A 14325-nucleotide genomic window follows, 5' to 3' on the forward strand; every position below is an offset into this window, starting at 1 on the left:
AGCTGCAATTTGGCTGAGATGCATTAGGCACCATAACTGCTCATGGGTGAAAGGACCCCCTTGGTTTTATAGAATAGTCCGTATACAAGAACAGGTCCTAAGCAAGTGATAGGCTCATCATGTTGTGGGTGCCCTCTCACCAGACACTATGCACATTTGATCACAGCTGTTGAAAAGTATCAATGCAGTTATGGTGCTCACCCCTCCACATTGGGGTGTTATGAAGAACTAGCACTCAATTTAAAGTATACGTAGTAAGGGAAATGTATTAGATTCATTACCTTTCGGTGTCCTGCAACATCCGCTATAACTAGGTATAGTTTTTATCAGAAACAATAGAGGTTAGTGGGGGCCACGTGAACTAACCTTCATGGCCCCTGAGGAAAACTTACACCTAGGTGAAATATACTTTGTGTGGGCACAATGACATACTGAATGTCTGATAAGTGTCACTGAGTATACTCTGAAGTGAGTGCCTATTCGCTTATCTTCATGTAGATTGTGCAGAGGCAAAGGCAATGGAACAGGGGGGACAAGGGGCAGCTTGCTCTCCACCAAATATTTGAAAGGGGTCCAAAGTAGTGCATCGTAGGGTGCAGTTTAGCCACAATCTACAGTTAATATAGGCAGTGTCAGATCAAAGATACTACCATTTACAGCTGCTCGCCTCCTCCCTCTGCACAGCTCTGCTCTGCCTGCTTGTGCTCCAACCGCTACAGTGTGTGGCTAATTACTATGGGCTGCTCCCTCCTCAGGGAGCAGCCCTGTACTTTTCGCTTCCCCCCTCATCTCCCTTCTTTAGCGACACATCTTGACCTCTCCCTATTTGCAACTGTAATCAGCTGAAAATGTCCCCAATAAAGCCCCATTGCCCTCCATGCATGACCCCAGCCAGGATGTGAGCTATGAATGGCTCCAGTCTCTTTGTCTTCCACATAAAGTCACTCAAGTGTTACAGCTGTGTTTTTATTTACACTTGGGATGGGCTCCAATCAGAGCGCCTATGCGTGGAGGTGAGTGTTAATACATTTTGGTGGAAATTTCTTATTGCCTAAAATTTGCCAGCAAATAAGAATGATATTTATTGAGTGTAAACCTCAACATTCAGTAAATGGGCCCCATAATGTTATATTTGCCTCCTAATACACTATTATCTTCATTCCCAGTTGTGTCCTCTGTGCTATTTTTTACATAAATGTGTACTTATGTGTCTGTGTACATAGATAGATATGTCTGTCATGAGGTAGGTAATGCTGCTTTCCCACTGCCAAACCGGCTTTGACCCATTTTTTTAAACGGTTCTTTAAACGGGCCAAAGCAGGTTTAACCCCTTTCCCACTGCATGTAGTAAACGGTATATTACTGGTTAATTACCGTTTTTGTACCTTTCACATTGAACCCCTTATAAAAGCTACAAAATGGTAATTAACCAGTAATATACCACCCCTCCCCTGGTACCTGCCCTGTGCCCACCCTCCCCTGATACTTACCTGTGTGTGGGATCCGGTCAGCGGGGTTCACGCACTGCTGAGGAGGCAGCGGGGTCCGGCATGGGCACAGTACTTTGGGTCCCTCTGCATGCTAGGCAGTGGGGACGCAGCGGGGTCCATTCGGGGTCCGGGCAGTCCCTGCAGCTGATGGGAACTAATAGTTCCCACTATGCGCATGTCTACTGAGCGCCGTGCATATCAATGAGCCACTCATTACATATGCGCATATGTAATGAGCGGGTCATTGATATGCACGGCGGTCATTAGACATGCGCATAGTGGGAACTATTAGTTCCCCTCAGCTGCAGGGACTGCCCCGACGCTGAATGGACCCCAAATGCACCACCAGCACCCACCCCACTGCCTAGCATGCAGAGTGACCCAAAGTACTGTGCCCATGCCGGACCCCGCTGCCTCCTCAGCAGTGCGTGAACCCCGCTGCCCGGATCCCACACGCAGGTAAGTATCAGGGGAGGGTGGGCACAGGGCAGGTACCAGGGGAGGGGGAAGTAGTGTGGGATTTTAAATACTGTTTAAGAGGCATTCCCACTGCCTAAAAACCGGTATTTAAACGTGTAGGACTCTGCTTTTTAAACGGGTTGAAATACCGGTTAACTTTAACCGGTAAATCAACTCTGGCACTTTCCCACTTCAGCCTTAAACGGTAAATAGTGGGGAAAAAACGGCAATTTACCGTTTAAGAGCTGCAGTGGGAAAGGGGCATAAATGTAGCTAGTAAGTCCAGGGGTAACATTCAGCAATATAGGGGTGCAGACAGGGGTGAACTTGGACCTAAAAGTGGCCTTGGAAATATTTCTAAAATTGTCCTCATGTGGGCAGCATAATAGGCGGGATTAATACATTGCTACATTTGTGCAGATGCCGTTGATGTCAATATGCTTGTCAATCTAGTGACCCCCAGTCCTTTAAACTGCTGTGACAAACCACGAACCTCTACATTCCAAATAATACCGCACCTCCCCTACTGAGAACACAGACTCCAAACCCTCCATCATGCAGACAAACAACTCAATACCATAATCCCACAAATATTACAAATATCTCCACCCCTCCCCCAGAGGAGCCCAGAAATTGTTGCACCCACAGATAGCCTCCACGCCTCCCCATTTAACAGCTGTCTCAATGGATATAGGTGGGAACCCATTTTATATGAGTATTTGCAGTGTTGGGTACTCTGCTCTTTAAATCAGCAAAGTTTGTTTATGTGGGAGACAGGAGGGGGCGGGGCTGCTACTCTGGGCAGGGCCACATGAAAGTCACTGGCTGGCTGGTAGTTGTGTCAGCCTTCTGGGACCCTTCAATGTAAAGTCTATGGCCAATCCGCCCCTGGGTGCTGAAATTAAATGATCTCTCCCCCAAACCCAGTACCTGTGTGCAGGGTGATGTTACTCATTACTCATTGACATATACATTAGAGCTTCTTACATTGCTACCCATGCTAACATTCTTAGTTTTTTTTATATTTAAAAACATATTATTTGATTAACTAATATAGCAACAATTGTACTTGAACATGCAGACCTTCAGTAACTTTTGTGTGGAAAAATCTCATTCTCCCACTAGATGGCACTGGAGTACTTACACATTAAACCACAATAAAAATAGTTTGACATTTACAGTTTGCTGACAGTATGTTTCACATGGCTCTGGAAAATCATGAAAAGCGTTTATTTCCATAAAGTATAGATAATGTAGACTGTACAATACAGATAATAGGGACTGAGATGGTAAGCACTATTCTTTCCACTCTAGAACTCATTCCCACAGGAATCTGCCATACTCCTTATAGCATGGTTGCCTACCTGACCCTCTCCTTCAGGGAGAAAATACTCTGTTACTGGACTTCCCTGGTAAGGCATAATTAGCATCACCTGTGAGGAGATAAATAATTGATAAGAAAGGTGTTCCACCACAGGTGATGGCAATCCTACATTACCAGGGAAGTCCAGGAGCAGAGCATTTTCTCCCTGAAGGAGAGGGTCAGGTAGGCAACCCTGCCTTATAGCTGTCACAATCTGTTTCCAGTTATTGGGCATATATTGTACACTTTTCATGTCAAAGTGAACATTGTTATGTACATCTGTGGCAGTCCACCCCAGAGGTGTCCCTGTGCCCTCAAAGAAGGTAAATTGCAGCTAATGCTGCTCAGAGAAAGAACTGCATTTTTATAGAAACAGCAGGGCTGTGAGGGGTTAACAGACAGCTAGTGTCCCAGCTCCCCTGCACTTGTGACAGGAAGCTGAGAGGTCAGAGGTGATCCCAGCAGCAAGGTGAGAGGGAGGAAGTGTGCAGAGAGTGAGAAGACATGCTTGGAGCAGGGAGAGGCTCAGGCAGAGAGAGGAGAAAGCCCAGCAGCGTGTGTGCAGTGAATGGAGAAGCTGTTCCCCTGTCCTGCACTGAAGAGGAGATCAGGTGCTGCTGATAGATGCAAGGCAGAGTGAGAGACCCAGAGAGGAGTGAGAGACCCAGAGAGGAGTGAGAGACCCAGAGAGGAGTGAGAGACCCTGAAGAGTCATGACCAGCAGGAGCTGGCATCTGCAGCTGAGAGTTAAGGTACAGGAGCTCCCCTACCCCCAGGCTGGCCTGCACCCCACATTGGCCCACTTTACCCAGCTATTGAAGTGGCTCTCCACTGCATAGGGGACAACTGTTATTGGGGTGCTGATCACCCTGCGACATTAGCAGCCCAGAGACACCTGCAACACCCCTCTGGCTGCATGCCAGATTTGCCACCACTGCCAAGCCTATATCTACAGCCTTCGTTGTATGTCTAGCAGGGGGTTGTCCTAGGTAACGGGAACCCGCCTGTACCCTATTGAAGGGATTGTTAATTTGCTCTGCCATGCTCGTAGTCAGTGTGCACACTAAGTTAGGTCCTAATTTAAAGTGAGGATATATGTCGACGTGGGACCATTATGTTGACACGTGACTGTGTATGTTGATTCATTTGCCAATAGATTATATTGAGGTTTCTGAGCCATTTAAATTGATTGCTAGATAGAATGATTATTGTTTGATTGTATGCTTTACTGTAGATATTTGTTCATTGAGTATTTCTTCTTGTCATTTGTCATTGAGATATTGCAGCGGTCAATCCGTGTGTTAGTAAATAAATTATTGTCGCTGCTAATCGTGGTAGAGTTGTCTTTTGTGGGTCCCTTGGGTTGTGCCGTTCCCTGCCACAGGTTCCCCAGCAGAAGCCGCGAAGAATCCAGAAGCCGCCGCCGTCACCAGCTCCAGATTAAGGTACGCCATCTTGCACCACACCGTACAGGGGCACTGTCACACTTGGCGTCACGAACAGGATTGCACAAGACCCCTGTGAACGGCAAGATGTGGCGATCGCAGTACATAGAACCGCTGGAGATGCGAAGAACCGCCACTCCACCAGCCCAAGCCAATCAGAACTCGATTGGGGCCATCATCGAAGCGATGACCGAAATGACCAGGATGATCCGTGAGATGCGTCAGGAATGGGCGGAGGATGAAAAGGAAAGACAGCAACGTGAAGGTGGCAGAAGGCATAGATGGCAACAGAATCGCCAATGGAGGTCGGAACGACTACACCGTGACCGAGCCGATGTATGCCCACAGACTGTGAGATGGCATGGGAGAAGAGGTCCACCGGCAGTGTTCCAGAACACGTCAAGAGCATCCGGTGTAACGCAGATGACTGATAGGCCGCGAACCGGCCCAAGAAGGATCACAGGTCGTGTCCTGTGGTTTGATGTGCCACGCGGATATGGATACATTAGACGTGCGGATACTGGGTGGAGCGTCTATGTCCATTACACCGCAATACAGAATGAAGACCCCCAGAATTGCTTTCGGAGCCTGAGCGATGGTGAAGCCGTCGAATTCGAATTAACAAGCGGGAAGAAAGGCACCAAGGCCGCAAAAGTGACGGGGCCGAATAGAACACCGGTGCTACGCAACAGACATGCCCCAGAACATCAGTGGCACTACCCGCACCGTAAAGAGCCTCCACCCTACCACCAATATAGCGGAAGCAGAGTTGAACCGAGAGTGGTCAAGCAGGAGAACGAAAGGGTCAACACCAACCCTCCTCGACCAGGACAGATGCCCCGCCCACCAGAACCTGACATCACGAGGTCAAGCAAGAAACCGGTCGTGCGGAGTGAGGCAGTCCATCAGAACTGGCAAAAAGCGACCAGGCCTCAACTTCCAGAGCCGACGCGGGAGTATGTGCCCAGGATGGACGATGCCGATTACCGGGTGGCGAATCTAAGGCCGAGAAATGTCGGAATGGTAGACCAGCAGAGAAGCCCAGAGATTGTGGTTCACATGGCTGTGACACAGACAGTGGAGCCGTCAGCAGCAGAACCAGTTGTGCCACTGCCTGAATCCAAGGCCAAGGTAGAAGCACCAGAGAGAGAAGACAAGGCCAAGATCTGTTTCATCGGTGGGAAGCCGGTAACAAGTGGTGAATATACGACCATCTCAGGAGAGGAATTCGCCCTCAGAATCCAGCAGGCGATACAGAGGTCGAAGAGGCAAGATCGAGAGGTGAGACATGCCTAAAGATGCGTACATCGTGAGAGTGGGCGCCATCCATTGACAGCCTTGGAGAAGCTGGACCGCGGAGGGATGGAGGTCCTGTGGCAGAGGGATGGTTGACCTGGGGAGCCCACATTAGATATCAGGTGGCAGGAAGGTAGTGATGCTTATAGTTGTTATTGAATGTATAATTGATCACACCTGTTTTCGTTTAGCGTTTGAATGTTGTCATGGACATTGACAGGACTTTGTCAAGAACTTGTTGGCCTGGGTAAGTTGCCTGAGGACAGGCAAATTTCCAGCAGGGAGGTGTGTGGCAGTCTACCCCAGAGGTGTCCCTGTGCCCTCAAAGAAGGTAAATTGCAGCTAATGCTGCTCAGAGAAAGAACTGCATTTTTATAGAAACAGCAGGGCTGTGAGGGGTTAACAGACAGCTAGTGTCCCAGCTCCCCTGCACTTGTGACAGGAAGCTGAGAGGTCAGAGGTGATCCCAGCAGCAAGGTGAGAGGGAGGAAGTGTGCAGAGAGTGAGAAGACATGCTTGGAGCAGGGAGAGGCTCAGGCAGAGAGAGGAGAAAGCCCAGCAGTGTGTCTGCAGTGAATGGAGAAGCTGTTCCCCTGTCCTGCACTGAAGAGGAGATCAGGTGCTGCTGATAGATGCAAGGCAGAGTGAGAGACCCAGAGAGGAGTGAGAGACCCAGAGAGGAGTGAGAGACCCAGAGAGGAGTGAGAGACCCTGAAGAGTCATGACCAGCAGGAGCTGGCATCTGCAGCTGAGAGTTAAGGTACAGGAGCTCCCCTACCCCCAGGCTGGCCTGCACCCCACATTGGCCCACTTTACCCAGCTATTGAAGTGGCTCTCCACTGCATAGGGGACAACTGTTATTGGGGTGCTGATCACCCTGCGACATTAGCAGCCCAGAGACACCTGCAACACCCCTCTGGCTGCATGCCAGATTTGCCACCACTGCCAAGCCTATATCTACAGCCTTCGTTGTATGTCTAGCAGGGGGTTGCCCTAGGTAACGGGAACCCGCCTGTACCCTATTGAAGGGATTGTTAATTTGCTCTGCCATGCTCGTAGTCAGTGTGCACACTAAGTTAGGTCCTAATTTAAAGTGAGGATATATGTCGACGTGGGACCATTATGTTGACACGTGACTGTGTATGTTGATTCATTTGCCAATAGATTATATTGAGGTTTCTGAGCCATTTAAATTGATTGCTAGATAGAATGATTATTGTTTGATTGTATGCTTTACTGTAGATATTTGTTCATTGAGTATTTCTTCTTGTCATTTGTCATTGAGATATTGCAGCGGTCAATCCGTGTGTTAGTAAATAAATTATTGTCGCTGCTAATCGTGGTAGAGTTGTCTTTTGTGGGTCCCTTGGGTTGTGCCGTTCCCTGCCACAGGTTCCCCAGCAGAAGCCGCGAAAAATCCAGAAGCCGCCGCCGTCACCAGCTCCAGATTAAGGTACGCCATCTTGCACCACACCGTACAGGGGCACTGTCACACATCTACAAACTTAGGGTCAACAACGTGCTTGTCATCTGAAACTTTGGGCCTTATTCTAGTTCAATCTTAGAGGCAAATTCCTTCTCAGATGGACAAAATCACGTGCACTGCAGAGAGGCAGGTGTAACAGGTGCAGATAGATATAGATTTGGGTGAGTTATTTTGTTTCGGTGCAGGGATACTAACTGACTGCTTTATTTCTACACTGCAATATAGATCTCACTTTGAAGTAAAACCCCACCCAAATCTAACTCTCTCTGCACATGTTACATCTGCCCCACCTGCAGTGCACATGGTTTTGTCCATTTGATAAGGAATTTGCCTCTAAGAGTGAACTAGAATAAGGGCCTGTGAGATATACACAGTACACAGTTAAAAGGTAAACTAGGCAGGTTTTCCTTATTAAATTATTACTGCTTCAAGTCTACAACCTGGATTAACAAAATCCTGCTGCTTTACAGAATTCACTACATAGGGGAGGATTGGGATGAAAAACCCGCTTGAGAAATTTTTGGCAGTAGCCCTCATGGGCCCTTATTCTGATCGGTGCGGATATTCCCGCTTGCGTACGGCCCGCCGATGTTTATCGTCTGCGCATGTGCAGAGGTCACTCTGCGCATGTGCAGGCGATTTCGCCGCATGGATTCTTTATACGCCGCACAGGGGGCGTAGAGGGGCGTGAGGGGCTACTTAGCCTCATTACCCTATGCATACGCCCCCCGTTTCATGGGCGTTCCCATGCAAACGCGGGGCGTATGCATGGTAATGAGGCCGTGACGCGTGGGTACGGGGCGGGCATCTGACATCGCCGGATGTCAGCTGCCCGCCCCCATACATGATTTCACACGGACAAGTGTCCGTGTGGTCTTGTGTTGCGGGACCTGGTGGAGCGTGCGGCCCTGCATTCGATGTTCGGCGACCATCGAATGCAGGGGCAGCTCCCAAGACGGAGGAGGCGTATCCCCGTCCAATTTCATGCGGATCGCCACATATCCGCGTACGGACGGCAGGTGGCGATCCGTATGGAAGGCGGGGATTCGCCTGCACGGTTGCGGCCGCATATTCTGATCGGGCCGCACCGATCAGAATAAGGCCCATGGTCTGTTGAAGGGGTGAGTTCCCTTCTCACAGGGAATGAGTCTGAGTAAGACACAACTGCAGGAAAAGACACAAGGATGTATGCAACTGTGTCTGCGACTTTATGTTAATTCCACTACAATGACCATCCCTGTTCTCATTGGTGGATTGGGATTCAAAGTGACCCTGGAATAATTTCCAAAAAGCGACCACCTTACATGCCCACATCACCAGCCTGCCACCTTCTATCTACCCCCTAATGTCCCCTACCAGCATGCCCCCCTCTACCCCCTAACACAACCACCAGTCTGTCACTTTCTACCTTCTCTCAGCCAAATGCGGCAAAGGCACACTGCCTCACCCGAAACACCTCCAGGTGGGCCAGGGAAGAGCAATCATCCCCCACTGCCTTTATAAGTAAAGTATATTAACCAAGTGACCATACTGTATCTAATGCAATATTTCCAGTTTATATTATTAACAAATCTTTCATCTCCTTTCACAATTAACACCTGGCCAATTTTATTACAGGACTTCATTTTCTTCATCAAAGAAAAGGAAACATTCACATTTGGAAGAAAGAGAGAAATGGCAACAGACTTGGAATACAAGACAAAGTAATTATGTTATATGTTTGCATGTACAAAGCACATGGGACGGTTTACACTGTCCAAACATATTGAACATAACAGAGTTACATTAGAAAACTGCAATATTTGTTTTATACATGTTACACCATTGAATTGTCTTTATACACATTTTATTACATTTAAGATTGCATGGGGACTAATGTTGGTTTCATTGTAGCATCACCAGTAGATGTTATCATGGACATACATGGATATGACAGTGATGGACAGACAGTGTCTTCTATGGACAAATGTTTTCAATCATTAACGTGGAAACCTTACCAGACGTCGCAATGGAGCAGCCTGTATAATGCCCTCTCTGAGCAAATGTAAGTACATCACCGCAACTAGCCGTACACATTGCCAAGAGCAAGTAATGACACGTGAATCGCATGCGCCATGATTATATTCTGCACATAAACTCATCGCTCATTACTGCAGTACATATAGTAGATCTAAGCTTGCCTTTTATGTATTTCTCTTGCAATATACAGTTTTATAAAGGCATCTTTGTGTTTCCCTCCTATATCCCTATAGATTGTAAGCTTGCAGCAGGGCCCTCCTACCTCCAAGTCTGTCTGTTGTTACCCAGTTTGTTTTATCACTGACTACCATTTTAAAGCGCAACGGATTTTGCTGCGCTATATAAGAAACTGTAAATAAATAAATCAAGGGGGTTGTGAATCTATGGGTTCACAATGGGCAGTATTCAATGTGAATAATGGCGACGTCCCGCGAATCCTGTTTAGGATTCGCTGCACATTTGCCACTGCTCGCTGCGTTCTGGAGCCTCGTCGGCTCCGGTATTCAACGAGTCAGGGGCTCGCTGCCCCTGACCGGCGAATATGAGCTCCTGTGGTGGACCCCGCAGGGAGCCTGAGGACGGCGGCAGGCAGGGAGATGGAAGTCTCCCTGCGTGCCCCAGAACGTTTGTGGGGGGAGGTGGGCTCCCCGGGAGCCAGCAGCACAGGCTGACCCCCGGGGGTGCCAGCAGGGGACTGGGTATATTCACTACACCCGATCATGCATATGTAATGATCGGGTGAAGTGAATATATGAATATCTAATGAGCGGCTCCCGGCCCCCTGCTGGCTGGTCTGTGTAAAAAAAAAAAAAAAATTAAATATATATTCATGTGCTTACAGCACATGAATAAAAATAGCATGCCCCTCCTCAGAATAAAATTCCAGATTTTTGGACACCAATTTAAAAAACAAAACACTTTATTTTAAAAGTTCACCTTCCACTTCACCATAAAAAGATAGCGATTGCTACTCGGTGAATCATGGCGAAAAAAACCTTGAAATGTATTCGCCATCTGGTCATTGAATAGGGTGATTCACCGTTTTAGTCAGAAATTCGCCTTACAGCACAAAATCGCCATAAAAACCTGGCGAATCAGCCTCATTGAATACCGCCCAATGTGTGCTAAAGGAGTCTCATCATCGCATCATCCAGATTCTTCAGATAATACACACCGGCATCGCTCTGTAATGATAAATGCGCCCCTAAACCTAAGTAGTACAAACTAGACGACATTAACATTACAATGTCGCTTATGATTTCCCTGGAACTCCCGGACAAACTACATTGTGTGTATTTGTGTGTATTTTAACTACTTGGCATTTCACAAACAATATAATCAGTGGTAATATAGCTGTCGTTGATATCCTCAGATTGAACTGCATCTACAGATGACAAATTTCATGGCTAATCAACCTTGGGAGCGAGCATCGCTAGCAATATAATGCACACACACTGAAAGATTTTAAGAATTTGTCATTATGAATGGTCATTATCGGCAATATTGTTTCAAATTACGTTTAGTACCCAGTTTAACTACACGATATGTGTATTGTCTGTAACCTTTTTATTCCATAAATTGTATTTTTCAACTAAAGGGGCTATTCATTCCGGGATTCTGACTGTCGGAACGTAATGTTCTGGCTTTCGAGTGTCAGAAAGTCCATGGATTGGCAAAAACATGGCTTTTTTTGGCAATACAGACTCTATAGGGAGCCGGGTCTGTAGCAGGCAATTCCCAGCTGGGATTTAATACTGAATTGACAATATTTCCACTGTCGGAAATATTGGCAGAGATTGACTATCCCCTAAGTATCCAAATTGTTCTACATGTGAATAAATGTCTTCAGGAAAATAATAAACTATACAAATGATCATACTGTATATCCCTCAAGTACTTCAGTGTTTTATGAATCAGACTGTTTCCTCTTGCAGTCCTGCCATGGGGTACCAAGTTATCACCGACAAAGGATTTAACTTTTCAACTGTAGATGAAGCCTATGTATGCCAGAAAAAGAACCACTTCCAGGTCACAGTTCATATTCGAGTTCTTGGAAACCCCAAACATATCAAAACACCAAAGGGCCTGATTCCTATTGAAAACTTTTATTTAAAAGTATTTGGGGTAAAGGTAAGCAGCAAAACAATTCTGAATATATGCATGTCTTGGTATGTCCTATTTAGTCCTCAAGGAGAAAGGATTGATAATTCAAACAAGGAAAGTGGTTTCTTTGTGGGGCACTCTTTTATAGTAGGTGATTAAGGGGCGGTTTCAGGGCAAAATGTCTCTACATTGTGTTTAGGGGCGATAGCGAAATCTAATGCTTAATGCGATCTACATAGTGATACAATTGTGGCTGTTGTGAAATATGAAAGTGTACTTCTTTATATGGGAGGCGGTCACTAGGTTGACATAGACAGCAAAAAACATGAAAAACCCATGTCTACATTTTTCAAGTCTACCTTTTCCTCATCGACCCAATGCTTGTGTTGAACTGATGCATGTCGACTTAGTTAATATGTCCACCTAGTGACTGTCGACCTATTGACTGTCTACCTAAATTCTTTAGACCCTATGACCTATTCCCATACTTTATATTACTATAGTGCAGCACAGATCAGCAAACATTTGTTTTTATGTTTAGGTAGAATCTTTGAACCAGACAATCACCATTGAGCAGTCGCAGTCTGACCGCAGCAAGAGACCTTTCAGCCTTGTTACGTAAGTCTTTCTCTCAATGCTGCTACTCTGTTACTTAATATGGATTTGCACAACGAATATTAAAGATATGTATTATTCATGACATAGAAAAAGAGGGAGTTGTTGCAGCGCTCTCAAATTTTAATGAGTAATTATTTCTCAATAATCATAAAATTCAATAACAAATGACATACAATAAAATTAATAAAAACAAGTTAATAACAACAACAGGTGGACCAATTATTAAGTGGAGAATAAAACCTGCTCCGGTAGACAACCGATTGGAGAAGAGCACTGGAGTCCAATTGGAAGTCCCAATTTGTAATCCCAATATGTCGCTGGAGGTGTCCCTGTCCAATTTTGGAGAATGTTGCTTGTAGGGATCCTCTCTAAAGTGCGAATTAGTGCAATGGGAAGAAGGGGGAGGTACTCCAATGAATATAGCCAAGCCGTGATCTTTTACCCCAATCCGGATTTGTACGGGGAGGCTAGGGATAAAAAGTGCTCTGTGCCAAGGAAATAATGAGCTCCAAATAAATGTAAAAGCGGTTGTAGGGTCCCAGAAAGATTCAGCAGGTATTCATGCACCTGGGAAATGCTACTGAACTAATTGAGCATCTACCACTATCTGTATGTATGATATAAAGTCCACAGAGGATGGTCCAACCTGGTCACTAACGCGTTTCGCTGTCACTAGGGACAGCTTTATCAAAGCTGTCCCTAGTGACAGCGAAACGCGTTGGTGACCAGGTTGGACCATCCTCTGTGGACTTTATATCATACCTGCTGAATCTTTCTGGGACCCTACAACCGCTTTTACATTTATTTGGAGCTCATTATTTCCTTGGCACAGAGCACTTTTTATCCCTAGCCTCCCCGTACAAATCCGGATTGGGGTAAAAGATCACGGCTTGGCTATATTCATTGGAGTACCTCCCCCTTCTTCCCATTGCACTAATTCGCACTTTAGAGAGGATCCCAACAAGCAACATTCTCCAAAATTGGACAGGGACACCTCCAGCGACATATTGGGATTACAAATTGGGACTTCCAATTGGACTCCAGTGCTCTTCTCCAATCGGTTGTCTACCGGAGCAGGTTTTATTCTCCACTTAATAATTGGTCCACCTGTTGTTGTTATTAACTTGTTTTTATTAATTTTATTGTATGTCATTTGTTATTGAATTTTATGATTATTGAGAAATAATTACTCATTAAAATTTGAGAGCGCTGCAACAACTCCCTCTTTTTCTTTGTACTTCTCACTAGGGACCTGACTAGTCCCAAGTTGCAGCAGCTCACCCTGAGTTAAACAACCACGACCAGCGCTCTAAACAGCTTCCGCTGCTACCCCCTTTTTTTCCTTTATTCATGACATAACCTGACTTTTTGTTTGTTTATGACTACCAGTTGATGTTTTAAATGGTAAGTAAAATGTGTAGGAGTAAGACATTTACCAAGTGTCCACTTAATAAGCTTGTACAAAACAGCTTTTTTGAAATTTAATAAAGTTGATTTGCTATATTCAACTGGGCCAGATGCACTAAGCTTCAATATTGATAAAATGGAGAGTGATAAACAGCCAGCCAATCAGCTCTTATCTATCATTTTTCAAACACAGTCTGTGACATGGCAGTAAGGAGCTGATTGGTTAGCTGTTTATCACTCTTTTGAAAAAAAGCATAGTGCATCTAGCCCTCTGAAACTTAAGCTGGGTACACACTATGCAGTTTGCATGAATGATATGCATCATACCGATAATTGTTAATATATTGTGCATATTGTTCAGTGTGTACCCACTATATTATTTTCTTTCAATAATAGATTTTTATTGGTTTTATATAGCAAAGGAAATAAAATAATGGAAAAAAGGGTACACAAATCAATAGGGGAAGGGAAAACACAAAATCAGAACCATTGCACACAGAAATATAGTAGGCAGACACAACATTGCCACAAATAATTTTGGCTATACATAGCAATAGAAACATAAAATCCGAATTAGAATAAAATCGGATTAGCGCAGACAGTACATCCGGGAAATATAAACCTAGTAAAATTATGGTC

General features: G+C 45.6%; 1 protein-coding gene across 1 annotated transcript in view; it reads left to right on the forward strand.

The window, feature by feature from the left end:
- MYRFL (myelin regulatory factor like) overlaps positions 1-14325 on the forward strand; it is a 103205-nt gene that overhangs the window by 15837 nt on the left and 73043 nt on the right. The window contains exons 5-8 of the mRNA XM_083182534.1: positions 9154-9242; positions 9433-9583; positions 11493-11688; positions 12203-12279. Of these exons, the coding sequence (XP_083038660.1) occupies positions 9154-9242; positions 9433-9583; positions 11493-11688; positions 12203-12279 (513 nt within the window). The remainder of the gene's footprint in view (positions 1-9153; positions 9243-9432; positions 9584-11492; positions 11689-12202; positions 12280-14325) is intronic.

This window comes from Crinia signifera, chromosome 4 (genome assembly GCF_055691185.1).
Source record: "Crinia signifera chromosome 4, ASM5569118v1, whole genome shotgun sequence".
NCBI lineage: Eukaryota > Metazoa > Chordata > Amphibia > Anura > Myobatrachidae > Crinia > Crinia signifera.